General features: G+C 41.5%; 1 protein-coding gene across 3 annotated transcripts in view; it reads right to left on the bottom strand.

Annotated features, from left to right (window-relative positions):
* The window catches only part of PRKCZ (protein kinase C zeta), a 201,398-nt gene that overhangs the window by 58,096 nt on the left and 120,785 nt on the right, over nt 1–22,517 (bottom strand). For all 3 annotated transcript variants that reach the window (XM_069741678.1, XM_069741677.1, XM_069741679.1), the window contains 2 exons: nt 8,367–8,452; nt 5,919–6,050 (listed from right to left, as the gene is read on the bottom strand). In XM_069741678.1, the coding sequence (XP_069597779.1) occupies nt 5,919–6,050; nt 8,367–8,452 (218 nt within the window). The remainder of the gene's footprint in view (nt 1–5,918; nt 6,051–8,366; nt 8,453–22,517) is intronic.

Here is a 22,517-nt window from a genome sequence, read left to right on the forward strand (position 1 = left end):
TGCATTTCGGTAAAAGAAAAACAAGAAAAAACATTCTAGACAGCACAAAGGCATAAAAAATTACATTGATGTAGCAATTAATTTCAACAAGCATCGAGTTGTGAATTGCGCAAAAAAATTCTACAGTACTGTGCAACATTTATTACACTGCTCTCCCGCTCTTTCCTAACATTGGGAAACTAACCAATCAGAAAGTCAAACTTTGCACAAAATGTTGCGCCGACATACAACATTTGACAACGTTAGTCTCTGACTTTTATCCAACATTAGGAATAGTGATAGGTGCGCACTGAAGAGCACGAGCGCTCGTTACTCGAATCGAGCACGATTGATGCGCAGACATGCTTGACTCGAATAGCGAGCGTAATAGAAGTGAATGTGAAGCGCAAGCATTATTCCAGAGGACTGTATCTCTCTCTCCTCTGTCAGAACATGTCCCTGCAGTGCTACAGCTCACAAAGAGTCCGGCTGACAGAGGAGTCCCTGTGTTCTCAGCAGGTGAATACCCCGCTTCAGTGCGGGGCACGGCTCAGATGATTCAAATGACCTTCATATGGGAAGTCGAGCACCACGTGACACTCGGCACTGTCGATCAAGCACCACGATGCTCAACGGAATACAGAGCAGTGCCGCGCACGCTCGCCTGTCGCTAATTAGGAAGTATACCGCTTGCTTAAAAAGTTGCATGGGCATAGTTCGCACCAAATTTATCATGAAAATCTGACAGTTGATAAATATGGAAGCGCAGAGTTGGAGTGTACTAAGGATTTGGTGCAAATTGTTCCATTTTTGCTAAACGTGAACCAGAATGGATTTCTGCTTATAAAAGGGAGGCAAATGCAGGTTACATTTTCCCCCAAAGAAAAGGGAGAAAAACGGGACAGTCCACCAGGTGAACAGTGCATGCATGACTGCCACTGCTTGAAACAGTATGTGGTCACAAGACAAGTCTGGAGGGCGCCACCACTAGCACCAATATGTGAGTTTTGTGTATTTTTTAAAACATTAAGGCCTTGATTCGAAATTCTTGATTCTGGAGTAAATTGCTCTATTTTTAGTGGCTTTAGTATTAATAGTCTACACATTTTGCACCACTTTTTTTTTTTAATCTTATTCTTCTTATTTTTTTGTCAACAATTTTGCTTATCCAGATATTTTAGACAAATTCATGAAATGCGATTTTCACCAAACGAGGCATCTCACTCCCTGTTCATCCATGGAGTAAGGTTTCACTAGGCATCTTCAAACTATTTTAAAAAATTAGCAAATTTTGGCACTAAAAAGTGGCAAAAACTGGTCAAAGACAATAAAAGGAAAACTCACAAACTGTGTCCAATATTTAGAAAACTGTGACTATATGAAAAAAAAAAAAAAAGAGAAAGTACTATAAGAGACACACAAAAAAACCCTTAAATAAATCGCAAATGATGCCTAATTAGTCCAGGTAGACATGGCAGTGATGGGCAGACAAACAAGAACTCTTGTTCGTCATCTTATGGTATCTTTTATTCAACCAAAAAATCCTCCTTGTCGGCAGCACATCTCCCTGGGTAAACAGTGGATGTGCTGAGAACAGTATGTAAACTATATGGGGATCGAACAATGATTTGTCTCCATACAGTTTAAAAGCGCTTTTACACAGGCAACGAATACAATCTATGTTTGTATCAGCTCTGTGTGCTACATATATTTTTCTTATGCTTTTTTTTCCCTTCATATCACAATTTTGATAAAAAAAATAAATATTTAAAAACACATTACAACACATCTGACAATGGGTTTAACATTGTTTTTAAGGCCAATTCATTAGCCTCATTAATCACAGAGTCTGCGATTCAATTTGCCAATCTTGCCGGCATTCAGCGTGCCTCTTGCCAGGGCTCAAGACACCGCAGTCTTGCCTCAGGAATGCTGATACTACAACTTGTTGTTACATTTAAATTTAACCAAGAACCTCGTGTTCAGTTCTGTAAATTTTGCTATATCGTAGTAGATGTAGGTACAGTATTTGGATGTACGGTCAAGGTCTTTTCTCTAAAGCTATGGTACATTCAAATGTAACTACTTCTGGAATGTCAGTAGACAAACATACACACTTTACTCTGCACTGATGTTCTAAAACATCAGTACAGAGTATGCAGCTTGCAGGAAGGAGATCGTCCAGTTATGGGGGTTAGGAGACGGCTGACTGACAGTCAGATTCCCCACAAAAAAAGGCAAACATGGTTTATTACAATATCTGCCTTCTCAATCATTGTATACACAAGCCCTTATGTATTCAAATTAGGAAAGCACTGACAGTGCTTCCTCCCCCTGACCCAGTGATCATGTGATAACTGGTTGTAGGGAGGGAGCAGGAGCTGCTGGGACTTGGGAGACCCAGTCATAACTAACAAAGCTGCACTCTAACACTATAGCATCCAGACATGAAAGTGGAATTGCATTACTGCTCTAGAAAATAGAAAAAAAAACAAAAGATACTAAGATAAATTTGCCAATTAATGTGTGCTCAGCAGCCAACGATAAGGCGAGCCTCTTTGTTGGGAACCTATCCTAACATGCACCTCTCATGAGCTGCTAGCCTACAATTACGGGCAGGTAGGATCTGCTGTGATTAAAACCTCCATAGGCTGCTGGATGGAGTGTCATTTGCTGCTGGGCACACATGAATTTGCCAATTTATGCACCAAGTATCTTGGTTTTTTCTCCCCATTTTCTAGAGCAGTAATGTAAATCCAATTTCAAATATTTACATTTGCAGGCCATACTGTTACAGAGTGCAAATGTGTTATATATGGAGGTGGCTACCCCAGGGGAGAGAGGGAAAGTGAGTGAAAGCGGGGGCAGAGAAGATGATAGGGTGGAAGAGGGGGACAGAGAAGATGATAGAGTGGAAGAGGAGGACAGAGACTGGGGGAGAGGGAGAGGGAAAGGGGGCAGAGAAGATGAGAGTGGAAGAGGGGTACAGAGACGGGGAGAGAGGGAAAGGGGGCAGAGAAGATGATAGAGGGGGACAGAGGGAGAGAGAATCATTTTCAATGGGGTTCAGGTTCTGGTGGAAGTTCGGGTACAATTACAGGGCATTTTCAGCAATGAAGAGAATGTATTGATGTGTTAAAATGCCCCACCACTTCCCAAAGGTGTTTTAAGACCTAATGGGGGCACAGTAATAAAATAAAACTGAAAAAAAAAATACTGCTTGTCCAAATCGCTGCTCCTAGCTCTGCACCCAATGAAAAAAAAAAAGTCTAATTTAGAAAATTAATTTCTACGGACAAGGGAACACAGTTTAAAGTGGTTACTTTGCCATCTTTTGTGGTCATAAAAAAAGTGAAAAATAGCCGCGAATTTCTTATTTTTATTTACATTTTCCCCTGATATACGGTATATAAAAAAGAAAAAGGTAAAAAATTACATAAAACTTAAGCCCCGTGTATAAATCAAGAAGAAGAAAAAAAGAAAATAGGCAATCACCATTTTAAATACCTAAATGATACTTTATGCATTTGGAGCTAAACATATTTTTTTTGCAGTTGGGTTTCATCAATAATTTTGCACAGTTTGGCTTTTCCGGGCTCTTGGTTTCCCTACACGTGTTCATCTTTGATGTGGTCGATGGTCATAAATCAACTTTGAGGAGCTCAGTAGAAAACAGAAGAAATAGTTTGTAACCATCAGACCATCATGGTGAGGTCACTGACCGATTCTCAGTTAATTCATTATACAGGCTATATAGAAGGCAAATGGTGCCAAATTTGTAATGAAGCTCAACTGAAGAAAATAGGTTTATGCTCAATTACATGCACTTACAAAAATGTTAACCCTTCTTATGAAACACTATATATCATTTTTTTTTCATAGATTCAAATATGTGCAATTAGAAATGTATGCTTTATCCAGAAATAGCTGCACTTTTGTTCACGTGATGTGTCTGGTATTGCATCTTATTTTATGTAAATAGGCTGTAAAATGAAAAAACACAACCCATGGATAACACAGAAGTCGAGCGCATAGTCTCTAAAATCAGAAGGCTCCTTGCACAATGAGGCTGCTGCAAAGTCATCCAAGTACAAAAAAAAAACCCAGGGAATCCTGTTTGTCAAAGTCCCGGCCGCCACTTTAATGAGCTGCTATGGTAACACTTTATACTGGACAGGAAAAGTCACGATTCTCGCTGTAAGTGGAGTGCAAGTAAATAAGAAGCTTTCTTGGCTTTGGGAAGTGCGTGTGAATATATTAGCTAGAGAGGAGCACAGGATTATAGGTGGGATAAGCCCTGAAAATCAAGTACTGGGCCTTAAATTATGCTTAAAGGGGATCGTCCAGTTTCAGAAAATCCCCGTCCTATGGCTGCAGATTTAGAAAAAACAAACTATGCTTTTCTCACCTTTCCCCAGTCCGGTGTGGAGTCTCCACTGCTTCCAGTGTGTTACTGTCTGCAGCGCTGATGTCAAATAGAGAGCGCTGCAGCCAATCAGTGTGCTCAGCAGCTCATGCCGCCAACTTGGGCACAGAGATTGGCGGCAGTGCAGAAAAAGAGAATGGTCATCACTCACATCAGAATCTAAATCTTACACCATCCTCCCATTAGTGGATTGTGTGAGAAAATTAAGGAAAACGAAGTACACCCTCCTGGAATTCTATGGTCACACATATCACGATATTAAAGAAAAAATAAAATCTGGTTGTTCGGTGTTCTTAAAATTAGGTGAATAGAAGCTCAGGTTAACATGACAAATTATATCACGTCATTAACAAAAAAACTAAAAGGCAGACGCTTCATGGGGAAAAAATAAGTACACCCTTTATGTCCTAAAAACAGAATTTAAAGAGCATGTACTCAGGTTCTCTCATGACTGTACTGGAGATTAGAATTAAAAAAAGGTTCCACTTTTGTCCATGGGTTGTGTCTTACTGCAGCTCGACCATCCGTGCGAAAAGGGCTGAACCACAATATCAGCCATAACCTAAATGAAAGAGCAGTTTAAAAAACAAAAAACTTTTCCATCTCCCCTTTAACAGTGGCCAATAATGGAAACACATAATCAGAGTTATTGGCTATGAAAAAAAGGGAACATGAATTATTTAATCCTAGTAAGAGTCTCCCATTCAACAAACCACTCACAAGAGGACGTGAAACCTGACAACTCTCCTCCTCCTCTTGATCCCTCAAGTTTCTGACCCTTGTATCAAAAAAGGTTTCCTTCTCCGCTCTCACTTAATGCATTGTTCCTCGCTTTGCTCCCGACAGAGTTATCCTGGATATACACCTTCCCCGAGAACAAAAGCAATGGGCGTCACATCCGTTCTGCCCCTTAGCACCATTTATTGGGGTTGAACCAGGAGACCTCCATACACAGCAAAGAGTCTTCCACACCGCTACAAATTGGCAAGCTCACATGATTTTTCTTTTATGAAACCTTTAGGCGTATGGAGACTATTTAAAAAATTTAAGAACTGTTTGGGAGACAGAAGAGGTTAGTGAAAGGCGGGAGTATGTGCTCACCTGGCGGTAGACGCCTGTAACCACTGCTACGGCCCCATGGCTGGAGAAGTAAGACTTCTTCCAGATCAATAATGGTAAGGAGGACGATAGCACGCTGACCACGCTGCGCGTCAGTAAAGGAGAAGCCCGAGAAGTAAATGGTTCTTCATTGTTCCAATGCGTTTCCCCGCTCCGCCTCCAGAACAATAAAGAACCATTTCGTAACAGAATGGTTATCGTTCGCCATTTTCAAAAAGTTCCTACTATTTCAAAAGCGGTCGCCAGCTCTTCCCCAGAAGCACATTTTAAAAAAGGGGTTTCCAGTTTCTGAGGTTTTTGGAAAACCCGTTTAAAAACTTGCTTCCTCCTACTAACATGTGTCCATCAGATCTATACATTTCATGGAGTTGCTTATATACTGGCTTACACTCACCATATGCTTTCTGCAGGTCAATGGGACGAGTATGTGACAGCGTTTATGGACCAGCAGTTTGCAGTTGATACACTTGTAGCCTTGCCTCCCAAGGCCCCATATCCTTTCACTGCACTGGCCACAGTAGGCTTTCTGAAAATGAAGAAACCGGTCATTAATATTGTCTGCAAGTCAGTCATATCACGGTTTGCCATAATGTATGTGTAGCACTAAGTGACAGAAGCATGACTCCATCCATCCCCATCAATAATGGAACAGCTTCATCTGCGATCCCCCGCTGGACATGAAGCAGAGGTATACAGGCCAAGAGTTTCCCAGAACAATTTGCTAGTAGTCGTAGCACTTATGTACAATAAACGTAATGCACAAATCAAGAGACCAAGCCATAAAACATGTGAGCCGCGAAACATGACACAACTGCTCTCCTATTGTTCGCCGCTTTCCGGAATTTGTATAGGAGCATGGTAAACTAAACCTGCAAGTCCAGAAGCCATGTATAAACTCTATACACGCTGTAGAGAAATGTAGTAAAACTAAGGACCTAGCCCCCAATAGGTTCAAGTATTTTCCAGCATCTAATTGCTCCTGTGACATCATTCCGCAATTCTTTGATATAGATTTAAATGTTTTTTTTTTTTTTCACAAAAGTCCTTTATCACCATAATAAGTGATAAATAAGGATCACTAGGTTTCATTGATCACTTGCACCAAGTCCCAATCCCCAGTTCTTAACCCCTTTCGTTTGGAAAAGGATGGAGGGGTAGGTCAAGAATAACTTTAATACTCCATTATAGTAATCCCTGGTGGTCCCAGGAGTGGAGCATCCCCAGCGATGAATGTCGATAAGCCCCATTTGAAAGCAAAGTCCTTTAAGGAAAACTCTAGCAAAAATTGATAAGCTCTGCTCTGGGCATATCACAATGTAAGGAAATCGGGACAGATGCTAAGAACCCCAAAGATTGCATGGTGACTACGAGAAAGGGGGGCATGCATCATTTCTAAGTGTAACAACATTCTGCCTGGTTCTGTTCCTTTATAAATTGGCTCAATGTCTTCTGACTAGGTCACAAAAGCTTTTTAAACATAAAAAACTGGTCTGACAATATGGCCTATTGTTGGCGTGAACACCAAACTATTTACCTCTGGCCACCTCTGCTTGTCATACATAATAAATAAGAAACACATATGAAACAGTTTTCAGAATATAGCTCTGTTCACATGTTGGGATCCGCTCGTAATGGATCCAGTTGTAATTAAAAAAAAAGGAAAAAAACAGATACAAACGGATACCAGATAGATGGGCACCCAAGATATTTTTTCCCCTTTTTAATTGCTCCTCAAACAGGAAAAAATTCAGACATATGAGCAATATGCACACGACATCTTTTACAGGTTGATCCCCTGAAAAAGCGCTGCTAAACCACCACACAAAAAAATAACATCTTGCACAGCAATTCACAATCTTGTCACTTCTTTCAACAGATTCAGGGTTCGGAATTTTTGAAGTCGTTAAAAGAAGTGACAAGTTCCTTCAGGAAGCCGCTCGCTAGTTATATACCTTTGATTTATAGAAAAACAGACGAAGGCGAAACAGCGAGCAAAGCTTCTTCAGGTTCAATGAAATGCATATCTTTTCCTGAAGTGGCTTTACCTAGGAAAACATTGGTTGGTTCTCCGGAGTGTTAAAGACATCATGTGCACATACCCCAAAGAGAATTTTCATGGAGAATAACCTAATGTGGTGATCTCCAACCTGCGGTTCTCCATCTGTTGGCAAACCACAGCGCCGCGCACTCCCCAACCGCCGCAGGGATGTGCAGTCTACACAACTGGCGAGATACTGGTTGGAAACCACTTGCCTAATGGCTGAGGACAGGATTATATTTATAACAGCGGTTCTCAATCTGGGGGTCCCATTTAACATTACTACTTCCTATGATGTATCAGAGAACAGTACATTTCCGCCTGGAGATCGGGAACATTATATCACATTCTCACTTGGCCATCTTAATAGGATTATTACTGGCATGATATGATAGCATTGTCAATAATTCCATCTGCCGCCCAGTTGCAGAACGTTGGAAATGTGAAACCACAAGATAAACTCCCCCATCTTCAAAGCTGTCTAAGAAAAGCAATTAAATCTATTTTACTTGGGTAATAAATGTTGCATTGCATTGATTATTCTCAGTAGAGCGAGCAGGGCGCTGGGAACAATACACAAAGATGCATATTACAGAGATAAAACGACATTCGGCACAGCTCAGGGATGAGGTATGGTAGGAGCCCACGCTAGTTCTAGCTTTTGGCTGTGACACACTGTATTTACAATGATCCATTTTATCTTCCTCCTATATGAAATAAAGCAGTAACACATTGCATCTCGGAGGATGTAGAAGACGATTTTGTTTTGTTTGTTTTTTTTTTTTAATTTGATGAATCACTTACTCTGTTAAAACGTTTGGCTTGAAACAGATGCCCATTCACTCGGTAGAGCTTCCTCCATCTTCTGGCCCCTCGACGGTAGATTGATTCTAGGAAGAAAAGAAATGTGTAAAGGAGAAGCATACTAAGCCAGCACTGCCAGGCACAAAACTGCAAGCCGCCTGCAACGGGGGAAAACAATTCAGCTTTTTAATAATCAATGCTTAGCACTGATGCTTGGAAAGATCACTTCTACTGCAAGAGCTAAGATTTCCATGACAGGCTCCAGATCGAGAGCAGAGTACAACCCGTGTCTTCCTTCTCACATCCTCCTCCTCCCACCACCATCACATCCTCACATGATCCTATTCTGGTTAACAGACCTTTCTAAAAGGCTTCTTGCTAGTGGATAAACAGGTGAAATGGGAAGAGGCCATGCTTTTAAAGAAACAGCTATCCCCAGGCAGATACTATACGAGATGTATCCAACCTAACGGATCACTTGCAATAGTCAAATTATGTGTCACGGAAGAAAGAAAAACAAATCTATTCAACAAAACCATAAAACATGCAAAACATTGTAAAATAACACCACCGGGGCATGTTCACATAAGGATGTATTGTTACGGAAAACTTTCTTCGCAATTTGTCCCAGAAATTGCAGGGACATCTGCAGCGGCAAATTCGCATCAAATTGTGCAGATCTGCAGCTATGTAATAGGTAAATAAATGTAAACAACTGTAGTCATCTCGATTTTATAGCTCCCTCAGCGGGTCTACTGATGGTCTTTGTACAACCCGGCCCCCAGCAATGACATCTCATCCCATCTGACCGCTGTAGCCAGAGATTGGGACAGTATGGCGGTCGATCAGGAGACTGACAGGGAACCAAGAAAGGGAGCCAATAAAGCACCAGGGAAGAGAAGTATACTGAATTTTTAAAAACTTTACAAAATGTGTTTTCATCATGCATTGAAGATTGTAAACTGTAAAAAATAAATAAATCACTGAGCATAGGCTGCCACTGTTCTCGGCACCGCGAGTTCTGTTTACATAGGATGATACACCGCCGAGAATGATTATTTTGTGGGGCTGCACAAGAGATCATTTCACCTGATGAGCAAGTGTTTTCCTCATTCATCGGATTATCGGCAGCTTGTTTACACAGCAAATTAATCATGAAATGGGCATTCATAAGAATGCTCGTGCACGATAATCTTTGCACGTAAATGTACTCTTATCACACTTATATTTATACTATAGTAGATCGCTCAGTGCGCATAGGCTGCCATTGTTCTCAGCAGTGCGAGTCCTTTTTACACAGGAAGATGAACCACCAAGAACGATGATATTTTAATGCTGCATACAAGATCATTTCACCCGATGAACGAGAGTTTTGCTCAGAAGTCGGTTTACACTGCAATATACTCGTGAAACGAGTGTTAACAATGCTCATTCACCATTATCATGCAATGTAAATGCACCATATGTAATGCTTCTGTGAGGAAGATGAAGCTTGGGCATCATTGGGTCTTCCAACAGTGCAATGAACCCAAGCTTACATCAAAGTCCACAAATAGATTATCAGGCGTCCTGGAGGAGTCTGGAGCAGACATCAGTGTCGCCCAACTTGAATTCTTTAGAAAATCTTTAATGGGATCCTAAGAACGTGGTTGCAGTGCATAAACAATAAATAGTGAACAGGAGGCCAAGGTCCATGAGGAATGGGCTAAGAATCCTCAGGAGAGCCGCTGGAAGCTGGCATCCGGCTACGCATCACGTTTGGAGCATGTCGCAACAGCAAGAGGGACCTCGACTAAGTACTAAACGCACTTATGAAGGAGGGGCTCAACTAAGTACTATAAACAAGCTTGTAATGAAGGGGGCTCGACCAAGTACTAAACACGCTTATGATGAAGGAGGGGCTCAACTAAGTACTATAAACAAGCTTGTAATGAAGGAGGGGCTTGACCAAGAACTAAACACGCTTATGATGAAGGAGGGGCTCGACCAAGAACTAAACACGCTTATGATGGAGGGGCTCGACCAAGTACTAAACATGCTTACGATGAAGGAGGGGCTCAACTAAGTAATTAAACACGCTTGTGATGAAGGAGGTGCTCAACTAAGTAGTAAACACGCTTATGATGAAGGAGGGGCTCAACTAAGTACTATAAACAAGCTTGTAATGAAGGAGGGGCTCGACCAAGCACTAAACATGCTTCTGATGAAGGAGGGGCTCGACCAAGTACTAAGCACGCTTATGATGAAGGAGGGGCTCGACCAGGTACTAAACATGCTGTTTATCATGGAGGAGGGGCTCAACTAAGTACTAAACAAGCTCGTCATGAAGGAGGGGCTCAGCTAAGTACTAAACATGCTTATGATGAAGGAAAGTCTTGACTAAGTACTAAACACGCTTATGAACGAGGGGCTCAACTGAGTATTAAACAAGCTTGTCAAAGGAGGTGAATAATTCTGAGCCTGCAGTAGTCAGTAAAAATGGCATTTTGTGCTGAAGTTGGAGAAACCATTTGTTATTAGTTGTATTGAACGGTTTATATTGCAATAACCCAATTAAACAAAATACAGCAGAAAACGTTTGGAAATGTAGATCATAAACCTAATTTGCAACTGGAGGTGAATAATTTTAATTGCAACTGGATATACAGTTTGGTCCATATATATATTTGGACAGAGACAACATTTTTCTAATTTTGGTTATAGACATTACCACAATGAATTTTAAACAAAACAATTGAGATGCAGTTGAAGTTCAGACTTTCAGCTTTCATTTGAGGGTATCCACATTCAAATTGGATGAAGGGTTTAGGAGTTTCAGCTCCTTAACATGTGCCACCCTGTTTTTAAAGGGACCAAAAGTAATTGGACAGATTTAATAATTTTAAATAAAATGTTCATTTTTAGTACTTGGTTGAAAACCCTTTGTTGGCAATGACTGCCTGAAGTCTTGAACTCCTGCACATCACCAGACGCTGTGTTTCCTCCTTTTTGATGCTCGGCCAGGCCTTCACTGCGGTGGTTTTCAGTTGCGGTTTGTTTGTGGGCCTTTCTGTCTGAAATTTAGTCTTTAACAAGTGAAATGCTGCTCAATTGGGTTTAGATCAGGTGACTGACTTGGCCATTCAAGAATATTCCACTTCTTTGCTTTAATAAACTCCTGAGTTGCTTTGGCTTTATGTTTTGGGTCATTGTCCATCTGTAGTATGAAATGACGACCAATCAGTTTGGCTGCATTTGGCTGGATCTGAGCACACAGTATGTCTCTGAATACCTCAGAATTCATTCGGCTGCTTCTGTCCTGTGTCATATCATCAATAAACACTAGTGACCCAGTGCCACTGGCAGCCATGCATGCCCAAGCCATCACACTGCCTCCGCCGGGTTTTACAGATGACGCGGTATGCTTTGGATCATGAGCTGCACCACGCCTTCGCCATACTTTTCTCTTTCCATCATTCTGGTAGAGGTTGATCTTGGTTTCATCTGTCCAAAAAATGTTCTTCCAGAACTGTGCTGGCTTTTTTAGATGTTTTTTTTAGCAAAGTCCAGTCGAGCCTTTTTCTTCTTGATGCTTATGAGTGGCTGCACCGTGCAGTGAACCCTCTGTATTTACTTTCATGCAGTCTTCTCTTTATGGTAGATTTGGATATTGATACGCCGACCTCCTGGAGAGTGTTGTTCACTTGGTTGGCTGTTGTGAAGGGGGTTCTCTTCACCATGGAGATTATTCTGTGATCATCCACCACTGTTGTCTCCCGTGGGCGCCCAGGTCTCTTTGCATTGATGAGTTCACCAGTGCTTTCTTTCTTTCTCAGGATGTACCAAACTGTAGATTTTGCCACTCCTAATGTTGTAGCAATTTCTCGGATGGGTTTTTTCTGTTTTCGAAGCTTAAGGATGGCTTGTTTCACCTGCATTGAGAGCTCCTTTGACCGCATGTTTACTTCACAGCAAAACTTTCCAAATGCAAGCACCACACCTCAAATCAACTCCAGGCCTTTTATCTGCTTAATTGAGAATGATATAATGAAGGGATTGCCCACACCTGTCCATGAAATAGCCTTGGAGTCAATTGTCCAATTACTTTTGGTCCCTTTAAAAACAGGGTGGCACATGTTAAGGAGCTGAAACTCCTAAACCCTTCATCCAATTTGAATGTGGATACCCTCAAATGAAAGCTGAAAGTCTGAACTTCAACTGCATCTGAATTGTTTTGTTTAAAATTCATTGTGGTAATGTCTATAACCAAAATTAGAAAAATGTTGTCTTTGTCCAAATATATATGGACCTAACTGTATGTATATGAATACACAATAGCTTCGTCAGTCAGTCTTTTCTGGACAAGAGAAAACAAAATTAATAGACAATTATGCAAAACTCTGCAAGGTAATCACATTAAATCCCGTCAGTGTCATGTACATACTATGAAATGTGCAAATATTTCCCGAAACAACCGCCAGTTCTAAGGCTGGAGATATACGGAGACTTTTTGAAGTGTAACAGATGCAACGCACACTTTTCCTCTCGACTGCAGTAGTGACAATGAGCATTCCCACTATTTTTTGTTTGCAATCAAAGGTTTGGTAAAGAGCAGACACAAACAGATACTGTGCTACATGAACAATTTTACACTCGGAAAACTATTTGGGTCCAATTCAGTAAGACTGGTGATGTGCGACCCTGCGATATTGAAAGGTGCGTTGGAATGAGATGTGCCAAATACATTGGCTTCTTAAGGAATTTGCAGCTATGTTACTCCAGCCAAGGACAGGCGCACATTTCTCACATTTCTGGAGTAATTTTGTGGTGCAAATTATGATTAATTAGAGGGTTGGCCTTCGCCACGCTTGATCCCAACATCATTCACTTTGGCGGAGCTGGACTGTTGTAAAAACGGAACAGAGAATTGTTATCTAAACTTTTGACATGTAAAGTTAACTTCTCACGGATCTCATAATGGAAACTGAGGATACATTTACACTGGCCGATTATTGGGAAACAAACTTTTCCAGGAACAGTCATTTCCCAATAATTGGACAGTTTAAATAGGCCACCATTCACATGACGAACAAGCGAAATGCTTGTTTGTCAGGCAAATCGAGTTTTTAGCTTGCCAACAATCATCACTCTCGCCAGCACACCATCTGGACATGACTATGTGCTGACGAGAACAGAACAATCGTTCTGTGCACATTAAAGGGCAGCCCGCCTGTCTAAACACGCTAGTAAATGACCATTGATCATCTATGCAACCGATTGGTGGTCGTTTACGGCTGCGAGTCCACCAAAGTAAACGCATCCTGAAGTGGTGGTCACAGAAAACCATCAGGGAGTCTAATGAGACAATGAGATAGATGTGCTGTGACGCACAAGACTTCTTCATACATTTCCAAAACCCAGAGAGCCCCTTTAAAAATAAAAAATTAATGAATGAAGGGCACTTTTTTCTTTTTAATTTCATACTACCTGCTTCTCTCTACGTAAACCTGGAAATTAAATTAAACGAGTGCTCGACAGATAAGCGCCGTAGAAATGTTCCATATTAAACTCCATAGCAACATTAAGTCATGCGTATTTAATATTCACTATCAAGTAAATCTGCCGCTTTGGAAATCCCTAATCATGTCCCAGAATGGAACAGTTTGACATTCAAAAGAGAAACAATAGAAACAAAGTTCGGATGAATTGTTGAAAATGTGTGTTCTGTAAGACGCTACTATAAAGAGGAATATCATTACATGTGACGTAAACTACAACAATACGAATTACTCCTATAATCATGATTGAGGGTTTCCCTACCTGAAACTGGATGTTTTATCTACTACCATGGCATATTAATTCATCGACTGGAGTATTTTCTATTCACACAATACATCAGAGTTTTTGTATTTTTTGCGGAGCTGGATTTTTCTTTCTTTACAATCATTTTGTCCCCCTATATAGTGCACGTTGTTGGCATTTACACGAGGCGATGACGAGTTTTTATGCCGGCGTAAAAGTAAAATCATCCATTGAATGAGCGTTTTGTTCGCCGGGTGATTGCCAGCATTATTAAATGTGCCAACAATGAGGTACAAGCTTTCCTACGAACACTCATTTGCCAACTATCGGCTCGTCTAAAAGGGCCTTAATGGGAATCTGACACCCCAAAAATGGCCTATAAACTAAGGCCACCGGCATCAGGGGCTTATCTACAGCATTCTGTATCAAATTCTCAGCTGATTTGGTCCCAAATAAGAGTTTACAATGCAAATTTGCAAAACTCAAACTTTGCAACAAAATGGAGAAGTCCCCTTCAATTCTAAATATGGTATGAATAAGAAAAAAAAATGCAAACGTCCTTTTTACGGTTCATTAGTATTCGATAAGCATCATGTAATGTACCTGTATAAATCTACGGCCGCACAACCAGATCTGAAGTATCTTTACAGTAATCTCCAAGTGATTCTTAGTTCACTGGGGATCTCATCGCGACCTCCGAGACAGAAGCAGCGATGCGAGATAACACGGCTAATGAAGGTGAAGAAGAGGAGCAATAACAGAGGCAGCGGAGAAGGGCAGGACCTTGAAGACAAAAATCAAAATGAAAAACGCTCATTTATCCCACACATCCCAATAAACCAGAAAAAGGGAGCTGAACTCCAATAATGAAGTCCGTGTATCAGGACTTTACAATTGAAAGAAAGAACGACCACACACAACCAGCATTACATAACGATGTCTCGAGGGCACCCAAGCACAGGACCACTGGGTTTGCATGGGAGTTCTGTGGGACCATACAGACCACCTATAGCACCTCCAATTCTATACAAGACATTTAGGTGTTATTCTAAAAGAATTGGCAAGAAACAAAGACTGGTTCTGCTGCATCACAATATCTTACAGAGATACGTTTCAGGATCTAAGCATTTATCCTAGGAACAATTTATTAGTACCTGTTACTATTTCATGGGCTTGTGTGTGCCGCTCATACAGTGTATGTACACAAGCCCCAAACTTTTCTAATGGACCACGTTGAAAAATGTTCAGTCAATCACCTTTTGATAGTACTAGGATGTGTGTCAGGAGCCTTCAATTACAAAAAGCCAAGCCCCTTAAGCCATTCCTATTAAGACACCCCTACACAGCAAATGGTAAATAACAATGTATATTGCACAATACAAAGTCCATATCTGCATGAAAATAGAGGCCAAGTACAGGACAACCTGCTATTCTCCATCATGCTCATAGCAAAAGGACTGCATTAGTCTTAATTTTTGCAGTGACTAACTTCAGGAAGGGACAGTCTGCTGCTTAGTTGGGATTGTTTGCTAATAAATGGTTTATATTTATTATGATCCTTGTCTTTACATACTTTCCTACAGAAGATAAAAGGTGACCTTTTATTGTTTTTTTTTTTTGTTTTTTTTTTACTTTAAAGAGAATCCCAAGTCGTCTATGTTATTGCAGGTCATAGGAAGCTGAATAAAATAATACCTTAATATCTGCGATCCAATGCCTTATTCCAGAGAAATCCATATTTTTTAAAATATGAAAATGAGCAGTTAAGATCTATGGGCCGGAGATGGATCTCCCTGAGAATCTGCCTCCAGAGATTATTATAAATGAAAGGACAGGCGTGGCACGGTGGCTCAGTGGTTAGCACAGCAGCCTTGCAGCGCTGGGGTCCTGGGTTCAAATCCCACCAAGGACAATATCTGCAAGGAGTTTGTATGTTCTCTCCATGTTTGCGTGGGTTTCCTCCGGGTTCTCCGGTTTCCTCCCACATTCCAAAGACATAACTGATAGGGATTCTAGATTGTGAGCCCCATTGGGGACAGCGATGATAATGTCAGCAAACTGTAAAGCGCTATATAAAAATAATGATTATTATTTATTAGTAAATGACGTGTTACCAGTGTGGGACATGGAGAGGGGACTGTCAGTCATTACATGTTTCACACTGGTAATACCCCCTTTCATTTATAATAAGCTCTGGAGGCAGATTCTCAGGGAGATCTATGTCCGGTCCATAGATCTTAAGAGCTCATTTACATATTAAGAAATGTGTGGCCTTCACTGGAATAAGACATCAGATTGCAGATGTCAAGATATGATTTTATTCAACCTTCTATGACACAGGCTCATATAGACGGCTTAGGAGGGTTAATCCTACTGCCAAAATTCCCTTTAAGGGGAACACCACCTCAAATTTCCGCTGCTCAGCTGATTCTGGAACAGCTTCTATTTTTCTGATGTGCCCCATAGTTCCAAAGTTATTCCTTCCAGTAATAAAGAAGAAATGTTTCCCTTCAACCTACTATTGTTAATAATAGTTTCCAAGCTTCTCCTACCCTTTGAATTGCACATGGATTTTCTCTGACTCATAAGAACTGTATGGCTGATTTTAATTTTACCTCCCTTATCAAAACATAACTAATATAATCTGAATTTATATTATATATATACACAAAGATAACGGTTTCTTATTCTTGGAAGGCTCTGCCCACCTATATATCAATCTGCTCAGTCCTACTGCTCTATAATATTCGGTCATACAAAGCATGTCAACGCTGACAAGTCCCTTTTAAAATACAGCAAGATGATATTGTTCCCATGTATTAGTGATGCAACAATACCTCTTTATTACATCTCGCTTTGTGCAGCAAAACTACCAGACCATGGCCAGAGAGTCGCAGAGCCCGTTGTGTTCCCTTTATGACACAAGCCCCAATGTTCTCCAGAGAAGAGCGGAGACTGCAGACATAAGAGCCATTATGATGTTCTGCATATTAGGCACATTCAATAAAAATAATAAATGTGATTTTAATACACAATACAGTCTCATATCTGGAAAAGTACACTGCAAATAAACCGTATTGTCTGTTTATCAGTGTAAAAATCATGAAACTGTTCTTAAAAGGGAAACGGTCATGTAAAAAAAAAAAAAACACTATTAACCTGCAGATATGGGGTTAATATGCTGGTCAATAGTGTTCTGAAGTCACATGGCTACTGCACTAAAGGTACCGTCACATTTAGCGACGCTGCAGCGATCTAGACAACGATCCCGATCGCTGCAGCGTCGCTGTGTGGTCACTGGAGAGCTGTCACACAGACCGCTCTCCAGCGACCAACAATGCCGAAGTCCTCGGGTAAACATCGGGTTACTAAGCGCAGGGCTGCGCTTAGTAACCCGATGTTTACCCTGGTTACCAGCGTAAACGTAAAAAAAGCAAACACTAAATACTTACATTCCAGTGTCTGTCCTCCGGCGCTCTGCTTCTCTGCACTGTGTAAGCGCCGGCCGGAAAGCAGAGCACAGCGGTGACGTCACCGCTGTGCTCTGCTTTACGGCCGGCCGGCGCTAGTACAGAGAAGCAGAGCGCCGGAGGACAGACACTGGAATGTAGGTATGTAGTGTTTGTTTGTTGTTTTATGTTTACGCTGGTAACCAGGGTAAACATCGGGTTACTAAGCGCGGCCCTGTGCTTAGTAACCCGATGTTTACCCTGGTTACCAGTGAAGACATCTGCGGGAGATCCAGCGACGAAATAAAGTTCTGGCCTTTCTGCTCCACCAACGATGTCCAGAATCCAGATCGCTGCTGCGTGTCAAACAACGATATCGCTAGCCAGGACGCTGCAACATCACGGATCGCTAGCGATATCGTTGTTAAGTTGGCCAGTGTGAAGGTACATAGTAACATAGTTAGTAAGGCCGAAAAAAGACATTTGTCCATCCAGTTCAGCCTATATTCCATCATAATAAATACCCAGATCTACGTCCTTCTACAGAACCTAATAATTGTATGATACAATATTGTTCTGCTCCAGGAAGACATCCAGGCCTCTCTTGAACCCCTCGACTGAGTTCGCCATCACCACCTCCTCAGGCAAGCAATTCCAGATTCTCACTGCCCTAACAGTAAAGAATCCTCTTCTATGTTGGTGGAAAAACCTTCTCTCCTCCAGACGCAAAGAATGCCCCCTTGTGCCCGTCACCTTCCTTGGTATAAACAGATCCTCAGCGAGATATTTGTATTGTCCCCTTATATACTTATACATGGTTATTAGATCGCCCCTCAGTCGTCTTTTTTCTAGACTAAATAATCCTAATTTCGCTAATCTATCTGGGTATTGTAGTTCTCCCATCCCCTTTATTAATTTTGTTGCCCTCCTTTGTACTCTCTCTAGTTCCATTATATCCTTCCTGAGCACCGGTGCCCAAAACTGGACACAGTACTCCATGTGCGGTCTAACTAGGGATTTGTACAGAGGCAGTATAATGCTCTCATCATGTGTATCCAGACCTCTTTTAATGCACCCCATGATCCTGTTTGCCTTGGCAGCTGCTGCCTGGCACTGGCTGCTCCAGGTAAGTTTATCATTAACTAGGATCCCCAAGTCCTTCTCCCTGTCAGATTTACCCAGTGGTTTCCCGTTCAGTGTGTAATGGTGATATTGATTCCCTCTTCCCATGTGTATAACCTTACATTTATCATTGTTAAACCTCATCTGCCACCTTTCAGCCCAAGTTTCCAACTTATCCAGATCCATCTGTAGCAGAATACTATCTTCTCTTGTATTAACTGCTTTACATAGTTTTGTATCATCTGCAAATATCGATATTTTACTGTGTAAACCTTCTACCAGATCATTAATGAATATGTTGAAGAGAACAGGTCCCAATACTGACCCCTGCGGTACCCCACTGGTCACAGCGACCCAGTTAGAGACTATACCATTTATAACCACCCTCTGCTTTCTATCACTAAGCCAGTTACTAACCCATTTACACACATTTTCCCCCAGACCAAGCATTCTCATTTTGTGTACCAACCTCTTGTGCGGCACGGTATCAAACGCTTTGGAAAAATCGAGATATACCACGTCCAATGACTCACCGTGGTCCAGTCTATAGCTTACCTCTTCATAAAAACTGATTAGATTGGTTTGACAGGAGCGATTTCTCATAAACCCATGCTGATATGGAGTTAAACAGTTATTCTCAATGAGATAATCCAGAATAACATCCCTCAGAAACCCTTCAAATATTTTGCCAACAATAGAGGTTAGACTTACTGGCCTATAATTTCCAGGTTCACTTTTAGAGCCCTTTTTGAATATTGGCACCACATTTGCTATGCGCCAGTCCTGCGGAACAGACCCCGTCGCTATAGAGTCACTAAAAATAAGAAATAATGGTTTATCTATTACATTACTTAGTTCTCTTAGTACTCGTGGGTGTATGCCATCCGGACCCGGAGATTTATCTATTTTAATCTTATTTAGCCGGTTTCGCACCTCTTCTTGGGTTAGATTGGTGACCCTTAATATAGGGTTTTCATTGTTTCTTGGGATTTCACCTAGCATTTCATTTTCCACCGTGAATACCGTGGAGAAGAAGGTGTTTAATATGTTAGCCTTTTCCTCGTCATCTACAACCATTCTTTCCTCACTATTTTTTAAGGGGCCTACATTTTCAGTTTTTATTCTTTTACTATTGATATAGTTGAAGAACAGTTTGGGATTAGTTTTACTCTCCTTAGAGTAAAACTACCTTAAGAGTTCCGTTGCCGGGAGGAAATGAACTTTATTCCTCCCGGAAGGCTTGGGCTTTCACTCATAGGGGTGGGTCAGCATGGCTTCAGTCACCGCTCAGCATTAGAGCTGGCTGTCAGTCAGTGCTGGGGGCGCAGTTACAGCCAATGATCGGTGACTGAAGCCATGTCGGCCCACCCCTATGACTGAAAGCCATGTCGGCACACCCCTATGACTGAAAGCCATGCTGGCCCACCCCTATGACTGAAAGCCATTCCGGCCCACCCCTATGACTGAAAGCCACAGCCTGCTGAATGGAATATAAAGTTTATTTCCTCCTGTTGTCAGGGTGGTCAGTGCAGACACAGGGCAGCTTCAGAACACTATTAAGCTGCAGATTACCCCAATATCTGCAAGTGTGGTTTAAATACACAGTAATCTCCAGAGATCTCAGGCAAGTATAACAATTCTTTCTTTCATTATAATGTATAATTTTCATTATAATGTAACAACATTCAGTGGATACCCCAGTGGATGGTAAAAAAAAAAAAATCAGACGAGTTACAACTCAGAAGAGTCTTAATCATGGATAATAGTGGTTTGGTGTTTTGTTTTTACACAACAGATTCCATTTAAAAGCAGCATTGAATCACTTCTCATATTTTACAACCTGGGGAATCACTGGGGTGTGCGCACACTGAGTATTTGCAGCAGATTTTTCTGCTTCAAAAACTAGAGTGTTGGCAGGAAAAAGCTGCATAAAATACATGCGTTCATGACACTTGTGCGTAAAATACAAAGCAGAAATCTTACGGCAACTGGGAGATCGATGTGTCTATGAGAAACTACCAAGTAATCCTACTACTCGTTTTCAGAAGGAATTACAACTTGTGGTCAGTGACTCCCTAGCCATGGGACTCATTGACCACAAGTTGTCAGAATTTTTGATCGTTGATGCACCAGTGATACCGGTGATATATATACTACCGAAAATTCATAAGGATTTGGAAAACCCCCCCGGAAGGCCTATCGTGTCGGGGAGGGGCTCTCTATTTAATAATACAGCGATTTTCTTAGATAAAGTATTGCGTACCTATGCTGTATCAGCTAGATCTTACATTCGTGACACGAATGATTTCCTTGACAAACTTGAAGGCATCACTGTGTCTGAGACCACCTTGCTTGCATCGTTTGACGTTGTATCTTTATACACGTCGATCGAGCATGACAAGGGGCTCGACGCAGTTTCTTGTGCGCTATCAGGCTCTGACGTGGCCCCGGAGAGTGCACGACTTGTCCTCACACTGTTAGAGCTCATCCTCAGGAGGAATTATTTTCTCTTTGGGGATGAGTTCTTTTTACAGTTGAGGGGTACCGCCATGGGGTCCAATGTGGCCCCCACTTATGCAAACATCTATATGGCGGTATTCGAGGACAGGTTTGTGTACTGTTCCAGCCTCTGGCGCCACGTCAGAGCCTGGTGGCGTTACATTGATGATATTTTTTTGATTTGGGATGGTAATGTGACAGAACTTAATGAGTTTCACCATTATCTTAATGGAGTATACGTGGAATTACAGTTTACTTTGACCTCTTCTACTTCTCAGCTCCAGTTTTTGGATACCCTTGTTTATAAAGAAGGAGATAAATTGAAGACAGACATTTTTGTGAAGGAGACCGATAGAAATGGCCTGTTGCTATTTGATAGCAACCACCCTCGGAGAATGGTTAACTCCTTACCATGGAGCCAACTCTTGAGGGTGCGGAGAATAGTGTCGGATGACACTGTGGTTGATCGGAGGCTGGATGAAATGTGTCTGAAGTTCTCCAACAGGGGTTATCCCAAGAAGGAGCTTTGCAGATTTAGTCATAAGGCTCGGAATGTATCACGGGAGTCCACTCGTAAATCAGGGTCCTTGAAGCAGCCCGGGGAACGTATCCCTTTTGTATCTACATACACTTCAGCTAGTGGTCAAATTGACAGGATTTTGAAAAAACATTGGATGGGTTTGCAGCGCGGTTTACCATCTATACCAGCGTTTAAAAACTATCCAATGATGTCATACAGAAGGGGTCGCAATCTGGGTGATAGTTTGGTGAGATCGGATATTGGATCATCTAAGAGCTCCCTAGTCCAATCGACTCTAAGCACACCCAGACTTGGAAATTTTCCATGTCTGGGGTGTGCCAGCTGTAACAACATGCTTAAAGGGGAATTTTTCTATCACCCTCATACGGGGAAGAAGATTTATCTGAAGGAACGTTACACTTGTTCTTCGAGCTTTGTTGTTTACATGATTACGTGCCCGTGCGGGTTAGCTTATGTGGGGGAGACCACGATGGAGGTGCGGGCGCGAATCAGTAAGCATAAAAGCACGATACGTACAGGACTTATAGATTTGCCGATCCCCAAACATTTTCTGGACAATAAACATTCTGTCAACCAATTACGCTTTAGGGTAATAGATAGTGTTCCGGTTTTGAGGAGAGGTGGGGATAGATTATCGTTGCTTAGGAAGAAAGAAATGAGATGGATTTACTCATTAGGGACCTTACAACCTGGAGGCCTTAATTTAGACTTTAATTTACAGGTCTGCATTCCTAGGTAATATTTTCTCTCCCCTAGTTC

This window comes from Ranitomeya imitator, chromosome 10 (assembly GCF_032444005.1).
Source record: "Ranitomeya imitator isolate aRanImi1 chromosome 10, aRanImi1.pri, whole genome shotgun sequence".
Classification (NCBI taxonomy): Eukaryota; Metazoa; Chordata; class Amphibia; order Anura; family Dendrobatidae; genus Ranitomeya; species Ranitomeya imitator.